Consider the following 16,234-nt stretch of genomic DNA (forward strand, 5'->3'; position numbering starts at 1 on the left):
CCAGAGGACCGCCCATCCTCCCTCACTGGTCCACCCCCAGGAACTGGATCCAATAGCGATGGGCGTGTCCTGGCCACCTGGATGACAGACCCCCGGGGACTAGTCAGGGAGACACCTTCAGGTTTCTCACAGAGGACAGCAAGGTGTTGTGCCGTTGCTGTTTTGTGATGACCCTTCATCCTAGGCCTAGGTTGCTGTAGGAGGCACACAAGAGGCACAAGGGGGTACTCTAATCAGAACATGGATGAAAATACTGCTGGATAGTACTGGATAGGGAGATTGACTTATTGCTTAAAGCATGTGTGGTGTCCTTTACAGCAAATATGAATCTTATCAAACAACGAATCACTTTCAAAACAATGTGCATAACGTACAGAACAATTCATGGCCAAGGTCAGAATTACCTACAAAAGAAAATAATGATCTACCGACCAACAAGAGCACTCGGACCAAGCAACGACATTTGCCAGGAACCAAAGCCTTACACAAGAAAGAAACTTGGCCGCGGGCGGGTGGAGGTCATCTTTCTCCCACATGGCAGCAAAAATTTGGAACACCCTCCCATAACAAATATGCAGTCCGAAGGATCACCAAAAATTCAGAAAACGATTTAAAACCTGGCTTTTCACCTCAGAATCTGACCGGAATAACGAGGACACTAAAAAGGACCCACCCCCAAACAAAAACCCCACTCTAGACAGCGCAGGGATGCACACCATAACTGCGGAGGGAGGAGCATTACCCATAAACTGGCACCCCCCCCCCCCCCCCCGAGATCCTAATGTGCCTTCCTCGGTGGGTGGGGACCTTGCATCAGGGCATGGGGGAAGAATAGGGTAGGTACACCCTTGGCAGACTAAGAGCAAACCCTTCAACCATACCCATCTCCAGCCAGGAATGGGGGAGGCCTTCACCACCTCATGTATATAGCCCGTTAGACAGTTAGAGAGAAAAGCTATCACAATGCGCAGAACCCGGCCAATGAACCACTACAAACACAGCACAGGCAGAGACCGTGAGCACAGACGTTCGAACCAACAGAAGTAAGAAAAATCCCTCTAACCCAACCCTAAATCCTCAAGTTCCACATACACCTCTTAAACACTTAACAAACACAACCCCATCTCTGCACAGCAATCTGCATGCACTTCACTACACTGCAACAACAAACAACCACACATAGTCCAGCAAAACAGCACATGTGAATCTTCTGAGCCGTAAATGGCAACCTATGCTCAGCGAATGGGGCAAACCAAACTGAACTGGTCAACAGGACATAAAAACACTCGCTCTACCTCTCCCCACTATGCCCTCCTAACCCACCCAACACTCCATCTTTTTCAGATCCGCCATAGCACCAGGGGACCACTCCGGTGGTGATAGTAAGTGGTAAAAATGCTCTTTAACATCAACATAAAATAAAAAGGTCAACATTTTAGCAGCCATTGGTGTGACCAAATTGGCACCCGGCCTAGGACATCATATAGCACCTCTGCCAATCACAGTTCCCAAAAGAGGAGCCTTACCTCATGGTATTCCCAGACTTTTTCAACCCCCTGATTTGCCATACACCGATGACACCGCTATTTTCCCCCTCCAGCTTTCCGTCTTTCTTTGGACCCCATATTTTTGTGTACCCTCGCCTCCTCACGCCCAGATCCCCCTCCACCACCTCTTTTGTGCCCTCAACATATTTAAAGAAAATAATCCCAAAAGGAAGGAGTCTGCTCCAAAAGCATGGAGTTAGATGCTAATCAGTAATGAAGAATCCGAGCCCCCGGGCACACTACGTTAAGGGATGTGAAAAGAACAAGGAGATGGGGATTCTTTACTGCCTGCCTCTGATAATGGATTTGATCCATGTGATAACCAAGCATTTAAAACCCATTGCGCAAAGTGAGTACGAAATGGAGTGGCTTAATGTCAACATCAGCATTCAAATCCAAGGTTTAGGTCTACTTGGTCGAAAATATTTGACCTTTTCCAATTTGACCCATTTATTTGGGGGGGTTTTGTGGTTGAAAATCCCCCCCAACCCTTCAGTTCCCCCCACCTCAACCTATTCCCTTACCCCTCCTCATATATTTATTCAATTTGACCGAAAACGCGATAAAAAGAATTAGGTCAAATCGAAAACGTAAAATGTTTTGATCAAGTATGCTAATAGCAAATCCAAGAGTACAACCTGTAGTAGTACATCTATTATGACTGCTGTGTTCCCCTCTGTGGAAGAAAGCGAGCCTGCAAGGGGTTAAGGAGAGATGTTCGCTCTATAAAAGATAGAACTATAGCATAGCACCATGCAAATATACAATACGCTTGGCAGGGTGGGTCGTATTAGAAATGACAATTGGGCACCAAATCCCTGGATCACTCTGTCAGTTCCATGCTTCGGTGACTAAATCTTGGGTGAGGAAGAGGCTTTCATGATAATCATATATCCTATAGAGATGGATGTCTGCTGAGCAAAGGGTCTAAAGGAGAACCATGCTCCTGAATGGCTTGAAGGTGTGAGGATCAGCCAGGGCTCAGGGTTGAAAAGGATCCAGAAATGTACAGAGAGCTCTTGCAGCCTAGTGCTGCTGGAGAGGATGGATCAGCTGAGACCGTTTTCATTTTAAATTCATCATGCATTTTCTAAATGTTCTGATGAACATGTTTAGCTAGCTAATTGCACATGAATGCACTAGGTTCACTTTTGCTACTGGTAGCAGAGGGATTTCGGAAAGCTGAGTATTATCTTTTCCACAACCTTATTTATTTTGCTCAAATATGTTACACCAAGCAATAAATCCCAAACAATAATCAATGTATCTTGCATATATCCAAAGGGAGAAAAGCAATGTAATTAAATACAGACTCTCATGCTTATAATAATGCAACATCTCTTAGTGAAGAAACATACTAAAATAGATCCCTCAGGACTTGCTTTTGTTCAAAACAATGCATAACAAGGAGGTGGAAAGTTAGAGGTGGATGCTTTCGGCAGAAAACCAGTTAACTCAGGAAACAGAGTACTTTTAAAAACATTCCCCTACTATAATTTGGAGCTGCTACACCAGCAACCCATCAATAGATGAGCCAACAACTTGCATAACCTGTCCTGTTTGGAGGCAACTCCCTTAAGCAACCCAAATTTCAACCTCCTAGATAATGAAACCCAAAACACCAGCATCAACACTCCCCCTCATTAGCTTTGGACAATAATTCCAATAAAGTCTGGGCCCCCTCAACCAGCACAAACATTTTAGTCGTCCCATCGTGAATTAACTGAATTGATGCATCAATCCCTGTCTTGATCAACTCTTTCTTTGATTGCTTGAGGTTCCTGCCTCTGAGTTTGCATTTATCTAGCAAGCTCGAGATCACATATATTCCATGACCCCTGAAACAAATGCCCCTTGTTTTTGGCAAACAATCTTAAAATCCTCTCCCCGTCTCTCGGGCGTTGCAGTCTCACAACTCAGTTGATTCCCCATTATCAGATCCACGGGTTGCATGGTGAAATGTCCTGGTTAGCAGTACCCTGAACCCTTCTTTATCAGGTTAGAAGACATGATACAGGAGTCAACGTACCAAGTCAATCAGGGACCCCCCATAGTGGTGGGAGCAGCGAGGACCAGTAAAGGCAGGTTTGTGGCCATAGGTTGAGTCTCAAATTGATCCACTTGCTACATTATGGAGGTTACTGCATGCGCTTGACAACTACTGCTGCAACAGTGTACATCCTCTTCAGCAGAACCAACACCTCTTTCACTGAGGAGTCTCTGCTGGCATTCATTGTCTATAGCTTATCCTCAAATACTGCAACTGTGCACTCAAAGTCTTTAGTGGTTGTTTTAAGGGCACCCTTAAGGAGGGATGTTTCATGCATTAAAACCAGAGCTGGCTGATCTACCCCTACGGGCATATATCTGCATACGTCCCTCACCTGTGCTGAGACTCCTGTGGCAGAAAAGGCCTCTCCCTTAGATTTGCCCTTAGAGTCATTTGAGGTCATTGCTGACCAACCTTAAGAATGGAACATCAGCAGATAGAACCTGGAACAACTATGAGATCACACACCCATTTTAAGCAGCCCACCACCGCCAGTGTAGGGTGACATAGCACACAAAGGAGGCTGCCTCGCCCCCACTCCATATCAGGGACAGTATGGCATACAGACAACTGTAGTTATAAAGAACATGTATAAAACTATTCCCTTCACCCTTATAATATCTTTAAAATAAAGCTTCTCTTCATAGGACTTTCCTCGCCACAGGAAGGCCTCTCGCTGGGACCATAACAGAGATTCTGGTATAAAGCGCCAGTCTCCAGAGATCGTCCCCCTAGCTCTCTGCCTCGAGAAAGGGTAGCCATCCACATGTGGGTCTCACCTTTGCTTGGGTAACACTGCAATTAAAAAGGTCCCTCAGCACAGCTTCAGGAAAGTGAGAGCCTTGTGTTTGGGATCACGGCACCGCTCCTTCTTACATGTGGGTGGTTCTACCACTAGGGTTCCACCATCAACACAACAGAAGTTCTACCATGGCAGGTCACTGCTTTGTTTCTAGTATGAGAAAGGGTCCCAGGAATGGAGCTCCCGTCGGAGTGCAAAAGATGAGTGGCCATCTTGGAGCCCACCCCCCTGAAATCTAGGTTTATTCTAAAGAAAGCCTTTAGTGTATCAGAAGCTTTAGAAATATGAAGCGTTCGGAATGTATTTTATTTTGTAGGATTTATTCTTTATAGGAAGTCGTGTGGTTACGGAGAGAAATTTCATCGGATACACGATTGGTGAGAGATGTGCCAATTTGTGCACCGAAGCCTACTTCTTATGCATAGATTCAGTCAAATTTAGAGTGAACCTAGCTGCATGTGTTTTAGTCTTTTTCTGCAGGTCTCTCCCGAGTAGGCCATAGATGCTCAATTCACCAGACTTCCAACAGTTAATGTTACCCATGTAGACTTCAGAGAAGTTACTTCCTCGGAAGAAGAAGATATATACATTAAGTTATCATTTATATCTCTGATCCATCGAGTTCTATGGGAAGCCGGGAGGAAATCATATCTTTTAGAATTGCAGCTAAATCCAGCCCCCGAGAGCTGACATTTTTGCTGCAATTCTAAAAGATATGATTTCCTCCCGGCTTCCCATAGAACTCGATGGACCAGAGATATAAAGGATAAATGAATGTATATATCTTCTTCTTCCGAGGAAGTAACTTCTCTGAAGCGTACATGGGTAACATTAACTGGTGAATTAAGCATCTAGCCTAAACAGGAGAGACCTGTGTAGGCTAGAAGAGATATACATTAATTTATCATTTAGATCTCTGGTCCATCGAGTTCTAAGGGAAGGCGGGAGGAAATCATATCTTTTAGAATTGCAGCGAAAATGTCAGCTCTGCGGGGCTGGATTTAGCCAATCACAGGTGCAGAATAATTCTAGGGAATGCAAAACTTGTACAAGGTTAGGTTTTCCTGTCTGAAAATCCGATCTTCAGTTTACTGTTGGTGGTGGGACCGTGGAAGCACGCCCAACCAACAGCACATTCAGATAGTCGGGTGGAATTTGTTAATGTCTGCACCCCTGCAGAGCCGGGTGTGGAAATCGGAGATCTGCACAGGCTTCCACACCCTTCATTGTGCACATGCAGTCGATCTCCACCATGCATGCAAGCACAAACGTAGATCAGCAATGGTTGCTACATTGCAAAAGGTGAGCTCCTAAAGCCCCACCGATTGCAAAGGATTGCGCATCATTGTTGCTAGCACAGAAAAACCAAGCTGTTAACCCATTTTGGGGAATTGGAATGCTGATATATGCAGATATGAGGATTGTCTGCATGAGTGCAGAAACTCTGTGTCGGGTTCCATATGGCTCATTTGGTCAGAGTTATTAATACCTACATTGGCCCCATGAGTACTTTTTTTTTTAAGATCGTTCTTCACATTTTCGTGGGAGGAATAATCTGACGGTTCCTGGAAACCTTGCCCCCTCTAGATACTGTGACAAATCGAGACTATTTGCCCACTCTACCCAGGTGGGGGCAACCCCTGCATCGCTAGGGAGGAGAGCCCGCTCTTCAACACACCCCCTAGGCATCTGGGCAAGTAGGGCCTCACTGGGAGTGACTCCCCTCTAGGGGACAAGGACTCTCATTCCCATGAGGAACTCCCTATAACAGCAACAATATCTCCTTATATGGGATTATCTTCTATACCAAGTCATATGTCGTCTTTTCCTTTCACTTCAGATAATGCTGAATCAACTAGGAAATCTGAAGCCAAACACAACCCCCATTTGCATTCGGACACACATGTAACTGAAACTAATCGATTGAAAGAGAGTGAGAGCGCGAGACAGAGGGAGATGGCGAGAAGAGGCATACGCAAGGGAAGCCCTCCGACGTCGCTATGCCTTGAAGGGGGGAGAGAATTCCAGCCAAGAATGCTGGAAGACTGGTGTTTCAAGCAGGTGCGAATCTGCTGTCAGGACAGAGTGCAGGAGTCAGTCCATTGTGGTGGCGTGACTGTGAGGGAGCCGTGGTGGACTTGGGGCCCAAGGAACAACGCCAAAACCAGCAGGAACAAGAGATACAAAATCTCCTTCTGGACGAATGACACTGAAACCAACAGGAGTGGGAGAAGCAAAAGCTTTCAACGGACGAACAACGCTGAACAGTCCTAGTTGATCATGCGCTCAGAGCGACTCCGCGGCAGAGTAAGGAAGATGGCAGCAGAACCAGATCGAAGCTGCTCAGTCTCAATACCAGACCCTAGGAATCTAAACCCTGGGAATGAAGGTACAAGGGTAGAGCGAGAGAGGGAGAGGCAACAGAGGCTACAAACTAAATGTGAAATTAAATATAAGAATGAATGTGAAACCCTGAGTGTGTGTACTGGGAGGAAAAAAAGTTGCCAAGTGTCACATTTGTAAAACATTGGAACATTCTAGGAAAAGTCAGTGAAAGCCATTCTATATTAAGTTTAAGTACAAAGCCCAGCATTAGAAGAGAACAAGAGAGGGGTAAACCAGTGGAAAGTCGTCAGGAGTGGTGGAACCCCTATAGTGAAAAGGAGAAGTAAGAGAAACCAAGTCCTAACAGAGGTAGACCTCAGTACCAGGACAGCACAGGACTGAAAACAAGAGGAAGAATCATAAGAGACTATATTCAGGAGGAAAATAAGACAGACAGTAAGGTCATCAGGAAGACTGGCAAACACCGGGCAATGGGGACTACGAGCTACAGGAGCTCATGAGAAACCTACAAGCTTAAATCAAATCTGGGAAACACTCCTAGCAGCTCAGATGTACCACCGAGACATGAGTAAAACTGAGCAGCTTGGAGGCAGAATACCGTAGGGTTGTCCCCTACTGCCAAACTGAGTGATCAGTCATTGTGATTGGCCAAGTGTTCTATGCACACAATGCCTGCAGTGTTTCTCTCTGTGGTCTATGACTATTTGCACGAATCTAGAACACTCTCCTGTAATGATGAAGGGACACTACAAGGTAGATTAAGGATCTTGGTAAATTGTGCTGTGACCAACAGATGGCATTTTAAAGTAGCAGTAAAAATGTACCTGCCAGCACCATTTTCAGGCTACTTGCTCTTCATTAGGGCTACTTGCTTAAAATAGAGATCTTTAGATGTATTCTGGTTAATGTATGAATTTAGGATGGTGTACCTCTTTCTCATGCCAGTTCTCATCCTTTTTGTAAAGAAATTCTGCAATGAAACACGTGTTGCAGTAGTGTGGCCATTTTTAACTCTGTCTTCACTTTCATGCAGCCATTAATTTTTGCCTTTTTGATATTGGTTCCCCGTTAGGTGTATATGTTCCCATTCTAAAAAGCGTTGAGTGCACTGTGTATTGCAGAACACTTTTAAACAAAAGGATGAGAAGCGACATGAGTGAGGGACACAATCAATTATTGATAGATTTACCAGAATATATCTAAATATTTATATTCCAAGGAAGTAGCTGATGAAGAGCAATACGTTTGAAACACGCGTTGGCAGGTGCTTCTTTACATCATTTTTGATGTGTTCAACCAAATGAATTGAATAAACTGATACTGTGAACTATATTTAGCACGGTGTTGCATCAGGAGGTGCATACCTAAAACCAAGTGATCTCCTGGTGAATGCCTATACAGGGCTATCAAAAAAGTGCCTCCAACTTGGAATGGCGAGTGGCTTCCTCTAGATCTCCAAATAATCCTAGTGCAGGTAGTTCTAGCTAATCCTCTCTGATAACACTGGATTACATGGTGCCCTGCAATGAATTTAATCCATCATCATCCTGAATTAACGAGCGAGCATGGGAGAGTCTAGACGCTAGATCAACACATTGACAGATGATAGTGGGAGCCCTGAAATCCACCGCCTTCCCTCTTCCTCTACCACAGACAGAAGGGTTGCCATTTTCCTACACAGTTGTCAATGCCCAAAGAGATCCAAAGATTACCTTAGGCCTCCAGAGAGAACTAAGCAATGAAGGAGAATGTACTTACCCGCTTGATTTAGGATGAATGTGGCTGTGCTGTTATGCACCACACAGGTGAACGTGCCAAAGTTGTCCTCTCTGGTCATGTTCACGTCAAGGATGCCAGAGGTGAACCTTTCTGAAGACACATTATTAACCCTGCGGTAGAAGTACAAGAGATGGGTGTTAAAATGAGGTGTGCATGCTAGAGGCCATAGAGAGTCTACGTGGGATCCAAGCCGCCATGAGAGGAGACCCAACGTGTGATAAATCTAGAAAATGAACACAGACCAGTCCTCCAAACCCAGATATTCTGCACCCATTCGTATGTAGTCCACACCCAGACACAACAAGTCTCTCTCTCTGGGAGCGAGTCGAAGCATAGTCTAATTTGCAGACTGTCTCACTCACTTTAATAGTCAATCTCAGACCATGCAATCATCATTTTTCGGACAACAGTGAACTCACTTCTGCAGACACCTGGACCTTGAGGCCCGTCCACACTGCAGGCCATTCAGAGTCCCCAGCTCCATCCTACCTAGCTCACTAGAGAAAGAGGCATTGACTGGCGGGCCCCCTTGTCCATGCTTTTACTCTCTATGGGAAGTGGAAGGTCAGTAACTGATGGAACCAACTCTCTGCTCTGGACAGGAGGTTAAAGATCAGTGTCAGGCAAGCATCCTAAAAGAAAACGAAAGGTCCACTGTATGCGCCAAAAGCCTTTGCAACGAGACCAGGGACTGTCAGCAACATGTAATCGTATGATCCTTTATGAGCCTCAGAAGACAAAGGGAAAGGTCACCGAGTGCATGGATCGGTAGCCTGAAAACAAGAAACCCAGTGAACGTGTACTCCTACAGGAAGAGATTGTTAATGTACTTGGGCACTACTCGCCAAACAACTGAAAGGCAAATATGTTCGGTCTTCTTCCCACACCCTCTTCACAGAAAGTGAAGAGAGGGAGTGTGTGTGTGTGTGGGTGTCGAGCCACAATGTGAACGTCCTCGATTCAGTGTGCATTTAGCCAAGTAATCAATCATTGTTTTTTATTTTTTAACAGCTCGTCAAAAAGGTCACCGGTTGTACCCGCGCCCTTATTCGCTGAATTGTACATGAAAGGTGAGCGGCTGTGTGCACCACTGGTCTCAGAGGAGGAAGTGAAAGGCAAGTGGTGGTGTGCACCACTATCCTTGAGAAGGTCAGGGTCCATTTACTGCTTTCGTTTCTGAAGAAGGGAAGGTTATTGGTCTGTGTGCAATTGGCCTAAAATAGAAGCGATAGGGGAGTGACTGGCGGTGGCCAATCTGCCTACTTTCTACGCAGTAAGATGCACCATCCTGGAATGTAGCCATGGCTGCCTTGGTCTCGTGCAGTGGGGGGTCCTGGATATGCAGTGGCCACTGAGAACCAGCTGTTCTTTTGCCACTTATTCCAGAAGCTTCCCCAATTACTCCCAAGTTCTTCCAGGCCTCTATGCCTTTTCATAAAAAAAAAACATGCCACTCCGATTACAAAAATGAAATGTGTGACATATTTAATACCCCTTGCAAAAATAGGACAGGAACAGGGAATAAGGCAGTTTAACTGAGGTTGCATGGGAGGTAGGAGGGGAGACCCTCATTTAAAGACCAGAAGCATTTTGTAATTATAATTATTGATTCTACAATCAATATTTACACCAAGAGGGTATAGATTAGGGCTGGGTGAACAGCTTCGAAAACAATTTGCAGCGATCTGGATAATATGGGTTCAACCGAGCCCATATCATTTGAACCATTTGGAGTAGAGTCGCAAAATGGTTTCAAACTTTCAAAACGTAATTCGAGGCACTCGTATACATGCGAGTATTTGATGGTTCGACTCGGACACAGCTCCTTAGTAATGCCGTTTTCTAGGATGTTGGGTCAGTATCTAGAATTCACTAGTACTGGTCACTAAATATATTATGCAATAGGGACAAATAAAATAAGCCACAATTAAAAAATAAAAAAAAAAGGGCAGAGGATGCACTTTTTCCCATTTGCATTCACTTTAGAAATACCCAGACTGCCTTATTCACAAAGGTGAGCTGTGCATTTCAGTAGAATGTGCGGCAGGCAGCGCAAACGATGCGCCGACCCGCCACCTTACAAACGTTAGCGTCCTAGCACGCACCAGACACTAACGTACGACAGGCTTCTATCAGCCACGTGGGTGCTGGAACAGCATTTCAGAGCCTGCAACTGTGAAATGTAAAAAATAAATGAGCCCAGTTTGAGGGAAAGAAATGCAATTGTGACAGCAGGGGGCGCATATCCAAATAGGTGCAGAGGAATGTGGCTATTTTCTGTGCATTTCTGAGAGAATTGGATTTATGGACTTGGGATGCACTTTGAAACGCACAGACATGCACCCTTAATTATGCACGTGCACAAAGGGGTTTACAATGCCATCTGAACATGTTCACTTTCAGACATGTATGAGAATAGGGGGATTCTTTGGGGTGCAATGATGCAGCGCGCAAGTGCATTTTCTCACTAGGGTCAAAAATAGATCTTTCCCCATTAGGTCTTAAAATCCCTATGGATTTTAAACTTTTTTTTAAAAACACAATTTGAAGTACAGCATGCTATGGCTCGAAACGATGAAGCAGAACAGGATATTTATTGCATCGGTTTCCGACTCATTAAACGAGTCTATGGAGTCTTGAACGGCTTCAGCCAATATGTAACTTTTCATGGTAGGTTTGAACCAACATCAAGTAGAGCACTTTAAGGGTCACCCATCACTAGAATAGATCCGGCTCTGGTTTCTGTACTTTGTTTAGCTGTAAGTGTGAGGATTGGCTTTCTCTGGATAGCCATAAAAAACATGTACTTTAACCTGCACCAGGAAGACCAACAATACGAAAGGAACCTACATGCATTCTGGGAGGTGAAGGCTATTTGTTCAGCCAACATCCAGAGAACAGAAAGCCCCTTTAGGACAAAGTGTCCAAAGTCCTAGATGCCAGCCAGTCCAAAATCCTAGATGCTGGCTGTTAGAGACAGTAGTAGCCATGTGTAAGACGTGAACAGGAATTCAAGAGGACCAATGGCCTTGAGGCAAAACCTGTAGGGAGTTCTGGCACTTTCCATGTAGATCATACTGGCTCTCGTTTGATACCACTGTTGGCTCAGGGTCATTTCACCACAGCATTCTATTCAGGGCTTACTCGTTCACTCCAGGTTACATCTGCTCCTGGCCCTACCGCCCGCTTGCTGCTCTGCAAGGCGGTGGACTTTCTCTTCCTGGTTGAGACCCTCAAAATCTTCCGTTTTTTTACACACGGTAAGGTAACCGTGAAAAGGCTCATGGTAAGATGACCCGTCACCGTCTGCCCCGTTCAAGTGTACAAGGCATAGATCTTACCTATTTCTCAGAGCCACAAGTTGATGGCTTCAATGTGAGCAACAGTAGATAGATTTAGCTAGAATAGACCTAAGCCACCCTCATTTACCAACTTACCTGGGCAGGGTGTCCCTGAACCCCACTACTCACCAGGAAAACACCTGGCTGGTGTATGGGCTGTCGCTTCCCAGGGCCAGCCCATCTTTGAACCACAGGAGGGGGGTCTGCTCACACTGGAGTTCAAATTGCTGTCTGACGGTGCAGTTTAGGAAGACTCGGTCCCCGAGGATCGGCTCTAGAACTTGCTTGCCCGATTGAGGGGCCAGGAAATCTGGTTGTGCAGTGCAAGAGTCGGCTGTAGAAAGAGAAAGTGGCGTGAGAGTAGAATCACAGAAAATACGCTCACATGAGAAAAGACAGGCTCAGCCAACCAACTCTCTTGCCCGGTCTCTCTCCATCTCTCTCAATACATGCCAACGCAATTGATAAGCAGCCATGTGTATTAAGGTCTTGATTAGCCGTTGCATGATATTATCGTCCACTTAATGAGTACATAGGTCCTTCGTGCTATACTTTGATCTCTCTCCATGGCGCCACCCTCCTCCAGGTAATTAGAATTCATTTTAATGGGAAATTGTACTTTAACCATTGAAATCTGACATTAGCCAAATGAGTGGGAATTGACCTACATATTGCCATATTCTGAAGTGTATGCCGGGCTGAATGCATTGAACATGCTATTGTGACCCACAGAGACAGAAGGGAATGGAAATACAAAATGCTGACAATGCATCATTCGCATGGTGTAAAGGAGAGCCAAGATATGGGTGGCAACTATCAGCCAAGGAGCCCAAACTCCCTCTCTGGGAGAAAAAAACCCCACAGAGGTAGATCCAGTTGCATTGTTGGGCTGGCTGACTAGTTATTTGCTATATGATGTTAATAGGCTTGTATGCAATGCCAACTCTCCACCATGGTAGTTGCAGAGTGCGTAGGCTTGTCCGTAGAGTGGCATACTGGGCCCACTGCCAGGGGATTCCGTACCTTGGTCTGCTGGGGGGTAAGAAAAGGAGCGAGGGAAGATGAGAGGACGGGAAAGCAGAAATCAAGGGATAGGTGAAGGATGAGGTCTACTTGGGTTGTTCTCAAGACTCATTTAGTGTTTCACACAAACACAAGAATTACAAACCAGTTTAGCAGCCCAGGAGAGCGAGCAAGTTATGTAAGCAGAGTTATGAGCTGTGCCAGTGCCATGCAGTACAAATGCCTGGAAAATTAGCTCACCTTGGTGAAAGGGGGTAACAAGCGCAATAAACCGGGCACCATGGGCCATGCAAGTGGCAGGCCATTATGTACATGAATTCTAGAACTGGGGTCATAGATATGATGTTCGAGAACAAGGTGGGGGCGAGAGGCGTTGGATTCTGGAGCAAGGTGTGCAAATGCCTCATTGCAATCACGGCCGCAAGCGCTTCCCAGTGAGATACTCTGGCTTCAGTGTGGATCCCCCTTAAGTGTAGAGGACTTGCATCAGTTACACCGCGAGGGGCGCCTTCTAGTATCGCAGTGGTTGAATCCTTTAGTGGAAGTATTTATTTATTGGTGATCTATAATGGCCACGTCCAATTAGATTAGCTTCACAGTGCAAGGGGAAAAGGGAAGTGGTAGGGTAGGAACAGCATCATGGAAGCGGAGCAGGAAATAAGGGTGCATATAGATGTGATCACAACAGTTATTACTGTATGCCGAGGACCAAAGTCATTGCAAACAGTGAACAATAGAACAAACTATCTGGCCAGCAGAGCAGCGGATCCAAAGAAAGGCCAGCACAGGGTTATGGGCAGATCAGTGAGCGAGTTGGCCGTTGGGTGGCAGAGGGCATGGTCGTTGACTGGACAACAAGTGCTATCAGTGAAGAGGCAAGGCCTCCTGATAACCCCATAGGAGTTTAGCTCTAATTTCTCTCAAACAATGGTCCATCTCCATTTCTGTTCAAATCTCACAACTAGGCGTAGAGACGTTGTCTTAAAAATATCATTATCCCCCAATAGTTCCTGGATTGTCATACTCTGCTACCATTCTCCCTCCCCCCCCCAGCATTAATAAGTATTGTGCACTTCTACGTTATTAGAGCTTCCCTAGACATTGAACATGACCAAATCCTCTCTCAAGGGGACCTCAACATTCATCAGAACATTATATCCAATTCCCTTTTGCACACTTCCTGGGTCCTTTAGACATCACTAAATCTTTCAGTGATCCCCCACTGGCTGCACCCATGCACATAGACATGCCCTGGACAGGTTTACTACTAGAGACCCACTTCTGGCAATATCCACGTCTCTAACTCTCGCCTGGACGGACCACTACCACCACCCCTTGAGGTTAGAGTACACTAGATGCAATCCCTGTGACCAGGGATGGACTGCGAACCAAAAGAGGCCCTGGAAATAATTGTCCGAGTGGCACCATATTACACATTTTGAGCATGCCCAAACCATCTCCTACGAGAACATTTGGAATTACCTACAAAAAAAGAGGCCCAGGCTGCAAAGGCCTACTAGGAAATCTCCAGAGTTCCCTGTTGGCCAGCCCACCCCTGCCTGTGACTAGTTTTCCAGGGGTACATTCTCCCTTCGAGAGATATTACCAAAAGTGCCTCTTCTGGCTAACCTATCCACCCACACCACTGACGCTAGATATGCCAACAACCTAGCTGACGGCCCTGCAGACACAGTGGGAAAAGCTTTTAAGGCCATAGCACCAGAGAATCTCTGTAAAACTATACAAAAAACTTGACTGCTCTGGGTGTTCTGGGGAATTTAAATCTAGCACAGGAAATCACGCAGGATAACTTACTTTGAGGAAGATCCAATTCCTCAAATCATTAACAAAAATAACATTGTACCACATTACAATCTCACAGGCTAAAATATTTTTTTCAACAATGGAATACAAGAAGATGCCAAGATGGTTCAAGCTCTCGCCTCCCCCTTTTCCATTAGATGAGTCATACAATTCTTAAAAGTTTGCAAAGAAATTCCCATTTCTCTCTTTCTAAATTTATGAAATTAAGGTCGCCACTTGATGAAATTGATATCCAAGAAGTGAGGCCCCTAATCGATGTCCCTGGCAACCCCACAGATATCATTACATTTGAAATCCAGCCAATCAGGATAAATGAGGAAAGGGAGGGCAGGGAGGGGGCAGGGGGGGGAAGTCAGTCGAGTCACTCTTCTTAAACTCACTAATTCTATGGTGGACCCAGTTCCTGCCTCTCTGGGACACACATGCCCTCATCTATTTATGCCTGCCTTCACTAACATGATCAATTCCTCCTTGTAAGAAGGAATCTTTCATAATGGGTATAAAACACGCACTGGCCCGTACCTTGTTAATCTTAACTAGACCCAGCATTTGCCACCAACTATTGCTCCAATGCAGTGTCTCCTCTTCTAGCTAAGCTCCTAGAAGCGGTTGCCACAGCCTAGTTGCAGGAATATAGCATATCCACTAATATATTGGATCATTTTCAGTCGGGACTCCACTTGGCACCAAATCTGCTCTACTCCATGCCAGGGACACTGCCTTGGATGCCAGCGATTGCACTTTGATCTGCCTACTTGACAACTAGGCAGTGTTCGATCTGGTGGATGATGGGACTTTGGTCGTAAGGCTTGCCACCTATCTCTCGCCAAGCAGAATCAAATGGTTCTTTTTATTTTCTTGGCACATTGTTCCCAGTTGGCCATAAATTGACTCTTTCACCCCTTCACAGCAGAGGTGGTATGTGGGGTTCTTCTGAGCTTCCAAATCTCCCCTCTACAATGTAATCTCTTCATTGCAGCACTTTTCACACCCAATCAGCAATGTAATATTCCTTATCAGCCAACATCAATGACAACTTATCAAGTTACGGATCTCTTCGGATCAATTTTCCAATCTGGGATCTTGCATTTGGACGACATCCAGTTATGAGTGAGGTAGAACTGCCTTCAATTTAAAGGGAAATACAAGCTTATTCTACTCAGTCCTGCTATTGTGGTTAGTCATGGTTCCCACTCACCCCCCTCCACAATGGTGTAACACAAAATGTGGGGGCCCCCGTGCAAGCCCTGCTGAGGGGGGGCCCCCCCCGCAACCGCCACTGGCCCCTCTGCTGGACATGGGCAGAATGGGGCCCCCTGCACCACGGGGTCTGCGTGGGCCTCTGTTACGCCAGTGCCCCTCCACCCCTGTTGTTGAACAACATCTCCATCTCAACCACCCAGGTCTGCAATCCTGGGGTGCAGATGCACCAAGTTGTCAATGAAACCCCAAATTATGAATGTCAAATAAAAGGTACCCATCTTTGTCCTGTGCCTACCTACTAAAGAACGGGCTATTGTGG

General features: G+C 45.6%; 1 protein-coding gene across 2 annotated transcripts in view; it reads right to left on the reverse strand.

Moving 5' to 3' along the window:
* The window catches only part of SIGIRR (single Ig and TIR domain containing), a 180,150-nt gene that overhangs the window by 74,860 nt on the left and 89,056 nt on the right, over positions 1–16,234 (reverse strand). For both annotated transcript variants that reach the window (XM_069623926.1, XM_069623927.1), the window contains exons 3-4: positions 11,995–12,199; positions 8,504–8,634 (exon numbers count right to left, since the gene is read on the reverse strand). In XM_069623926.1, coding sequence (XP_069480027.1) covers positions 8,504–8,634; positions 11,995–12,199 — 336 coding nt within the window. The remainder of the gene's footprint in view (positions 1–8,503; positions 8,635–11,994; positions 12,200–16,234) is intronic.

Source organism: Ambystoma mexicanum, chromosome 11, assembly GCF_040938575.1.
Source record: "Ambystoma mexicanum isolate Mex_15411 chromosome 11, UKY_AmexF1_1, whole genome shotgun sequence".
Lineage (NCBI taxonomy): Eukaryota > Metazoa > Chordata > Amphibia > Caudata > Ambystomatidae > Ambystoma > Ambystoma mexicanum.